The 3994-nt window shown below is 43.0% G+C and overlaps 1 protein-coding gene across 2 annotated transcripts; it reads right to left on the reverse strand.

Moving 5' to 3' along the window:
• Positions 1-236: 236 nt before the first annotated feature.
• LOC140126290 (zona pellucida sperm-binding protein 4-like) lies at positions 237-3505 on the reverse strand. 2 transcript variants are annotated; one of them, XM_072145556.1, is made up of 11 exons: positions 3359-3505; positions 2729-2881; positions 2362-2549; positions 2039-2136; positions 1725-1852; positions 1410-1599; positions 1188-1338; positions 940-1018; positions 775-858; positions 475-600; positions 237-401 (listed from the first exon to the last, which is right to left on the reverse strand). In XM_072145556.1, the coding sequence occupies exons 1-11, from the start codon at positions 3435-3437 to the stop codon at positions 259-261; spliced, it is 1419 nt and encodes a 472-aa protein (XP_072001657.1). In that variant the 5' UTR covers positions 3438-3505; the 3' UTR covers positions 237-258. The 2 variants fall into 2 exon arrangements, with proteins under 2 accessions (XP_072001657.1, XP_072001656.1); XM_072145555.1 differs by having other exon boundaries at positions 475-603.
• Positions 3506-3994: the final 489 nt, after the last annotated feature.

Here is a 3994-nt window from a genome sequence, read left to right on the forward strand (position 1 = left end):
ACATAGCATTAACAAGGTGTGGAGAGAACAGCATGTAAAACACAAGTCCTTGCTTTATCTAATACATAACCTGCTGTAGATTTACCCAATGTCACCCTAACCTTAAGTCCAGGATCTTAAAGTGCAACCCATTTCAGTTTAGAGAAGATGTCACAGCAAACATGTCCCATCTCTCCCAAGCCTTACAACATTAAAGTGGAGCTTCATATACAATCACTACATAAATACAGAAGCCATTTGTGGTGGACATTACTTTATTCAGATTTTTACAGAGTACATTGTGGGGCTCCGTCTTTTGCGGCACCTCCATACACCTAGTACTGCAACAGTAACCGCGAAAACACCTCCTCCAACAGCTAGTGCTCTGAGCCACATCATGGTGGATGAATCTGGATCAAGATCTGGCAAGAATATATAGTATAAGCCAACAGATTTTTTTTTTCTTCATGTCAGAAATCTCAGTTCTTTCATTACCTTTGACTCTACTAGGGAAGTTCTTGCCAACATCAATTAAGCCTCCATCCATAGGATCTGCTTTTTTGGCACCAACGAAGTCTGGCCCGGCTGTCTCATTCCGCAGATCATCCTCCCATGTGTCATCTGCTGGTACAAAACATAACAAAATTGTGGAGGACACATGGGCATGGCAACTTTATACAAGCCTACGGAACCCATTACCAAACAAGGAAGCCTTTACGAAGCTAAAGTTCTTAGAAAACCTCCAAAAATATTCTGAGCTCCACTTGTATTTTACATGGACAAGTCATCTTGTACCTTGAGAGCCAACAGGGTGGTCAATGAAGCTAACAGGGCCTTTGCTTACAGTCATCTTCTCAGTGCCATCCTTGATGTCTCGTTCTAAAGTTGAAAATTAAGAGTTAAAGTTAATGGTTTGACTTTCCTACAGCAGACTGCCTCAGCTAAATAAAAAACACTTACTTTTTCTTTGGCCACATGAGGTACTGCAGGATTCGGTAGCAGATGGGACACATACAGCAGCGCTGCAGTGAAAGTACACCTGTGAAGATATAGGGTCATATCAAACCACAGCATTGCATACAAGTTGGCAAAACCACACACACACTGACTCATGGAGGTATTAGGACATGGTCAAAACACTTGAACTTGAATAAGTACCATGGCATTTGCCAACATGCTACTTGGCACAAAACATGCAAAAGTTTTACCAGTCCACCAAGTGGTTGTTGGTCCTGGGAATCCACAAATGTGAAGGTGCTGACAGCAAAACGCTGGTAATGTGTAGGGTATGGCACCAACTGCGAGGGACCTCCAACTTGGAGTTGTTTGGTCTGGAAGGCATCTCCAGGAAATGGGCATCTGAAATAATCAATGGGTTACAAATGTAGAAGATATCTTCTTAAGCATGTAGTACATGTAGATGTACTTACCCATTTAAAAGTACAGGCCACTGGACTTGTTGGGTGGGATCTGCAGTGGAAGTGGCCCAGCAGTTATCCAACATCAAGATAAGGCTTGGATCTGTTCTTTGAAGTATGCGAACCTCCAGGAATATTGGCTCTTTGAGATATTTTATCACAGGATACTCATTGTCCATGTAGTAGGATGCATATACCTCATCTACAAGAGAATTGAAGTTATTTCAGAAGATCAAAGGTTAGATTCATCATGGAGGCCAACATGTTCATCTCCATGGCAGAGTTATCCACTGGGGCGGTTTCTAGAACTGCAATAGACCATTTTACCTTTAGCTATTCTCATCTCAAGCTTCAGGGGTCCTGTTGTTGATACTAGAAGAGGTGGTGGCAATGTGAGTACCTCAACTTGTAGTGGGACATACCCAGTCTGGGAATAACTGCAGCGAACAGTCAACCTACAGCAAGAGAAAGGGAGATAATTGGGTCAAGGGATGAAGTTAAAAGTGTTGTCCTTTTTAGGCGCTGCTTGACCCCAATTTCCTTAAAAATCAAACAGCCATGAACCTGAAAGAGTGACTAGTATGAAGTACCTGGACCTTGTACATAAAGTACAGAACATCCAACAATTGTGCTCCTCCTACCTCATTGTACTGTCTCTTGTGATTGAGGATCCTTGCCACGTCCGAACATCCCTTGTGGCCTGAACTGTATTTTCATAGACAACGTTGTTTCCAGAAACCTGCCAACAAACATAAAAAGCCCTAAAAGGTTGGTAGTGACCATAGTCATCACATTACAGAGTGTCATGTAGTCCTGGTAAATGTATAGTCCAACTACTTAATAGGAGGTAGAGTTTTTAATCTAGGACCACCACACTACACTAGTCACCACCAACAAGCTATTGGCATTCCAAGGGGCCACTTTAAGGTTGCAAAAGCTCCAGGTTGATTGACTGCCGTCTTACCCGAGATGCTCCACCACATGAAAGGGGAAATTGAAACATTAAAAACATTGAATTCTTAAAGGTTTGCATCTGCAAACAGGATGAAGGGTCCACGCCGAGGACAGAAGCTGAATCCAAGATCAAAGATGGCACAGTTATCTCCTTAGAAAGGGTAATCAGAACCTGACCATCTGTACACTGTGCAGTCACTGGAAGAGAAAAGACAAAGAAATCCAACTTTTCAAAGTTTCCCCATTTTGTGCAATTTAATCACCATCTCTAAACAGTGCCCCAACATCTAGAGTCTAAACAGGTTGAAATTGATATACAACCATGGTCCATACAATGTTTGGCTATACATCTAGTCCTGTGCACCCTCATGACTTACATTTCTTTCCATAATAACACTGAGGCTGGTCTCCTGGAGAGAAGCAGCACCCCAGCCGCTCACACACGTCCTGGGGCACAGATGAATTGGCACATTGCAGGCGATCAGCCCTCTGAATGGCAGCACAGTCACTAGGGCTTGGAGCATCCATGGCTGTAGAAGTTGAGGAATATCAATTAAACTGGATATTTAATGCCTTGGGTACCACCAACCCAATCAACAGTGACCATAATAGGACAGATTTAACATACTGTAGAACATCCAAGTTTTATCAAACTAGTATTAGACTTCTCATTGATTACACTACCAACATCACATACAGTAGATCACGTTGAGTCCCAAGATGACCATCTCGAATTGTTCCCACACGCAGTGGTGTAGCTAGAAGCCGATGGGCCCCAGTGCAAAGTCTGTGCCGGGCCCCCGACTATAATGTATGGTTTATAGTAATAGTCTTCTCATATGGGAAAGTGACGCCATAAGGGCCCCCTAAACCTCTTGGGCCCAGGTGCTACCGCAACCTCTGCCCCCCTCAAGTTACGCCCCTGTCCACAAACTAGCAGTGCTGTGTCACTAGTGTCTTCTACAACCATAGGAATATAGAACCATACAACATGTTCATGCAGATACCTGGTAAGGAAGCACAGTTGATATCCTTTTTGTGATGTTCCACATGACCATTCTTAATCTGTTCCACAATCAGGGTCATCAAGTAATCTTCATGCTAGGACACAAGAACCACAAGCATTAACTCCAAACTCTACCAAATTTTTGCAACCATTGACAGATTTAATGTGACTGAATGCTAAACTACAACCAAATCTCTTCCCACAAAACCCATATTAACTCCACTTTTAAGAACCTGCCTTTGCTGATCCCCTCCCACACCTCCATTAAGGTCAACGGAAGCAACAAAAACAGCCGAGGGTATATGTTCTGCTCCAAGTCTATTTGGCCTTATATTGGTGAATATCTTTAATCAATACATGGTTACCCTTTATAGACTGGTGGTTTAGTGTCCCAAATTGACATCTAATCTTTAGTAAAGGGTAAAAGGGATAGCAGAAGGAACAAGATGGCAATAAAATATAAAAATTTGTTAAAAAAAAAAATTTACACACAAAGTTGCTTGGAACTGCAGGAAGATTCTTGTCCTGTCTGGTGTGCCGGGGTGATGGCCTGGGTGCCCACAGTGAGGGCTCCGAGTGCAGCCTCCAGTGCCCATGCCTTAGGTTCGCCACCACTGCCCTAGGGTACTTTAACATG

The sequence above is a fragment of the Engystomops pustulosus genome, chromosome 4 (genome assembly GCF_040894005.1).
Source record: "Engystomops pustulosus chromosome 4, aEngPut4.maternal, whole genome shotgun sequence".
In the NCBI taxonomy this organism is placed as follows: domain Eukaryota; kingdom Metazoa; phylum Chordata; class Amphibia; order Anura; family Leptodactylidae; genus Engystomops; species Engystomops pustulosus.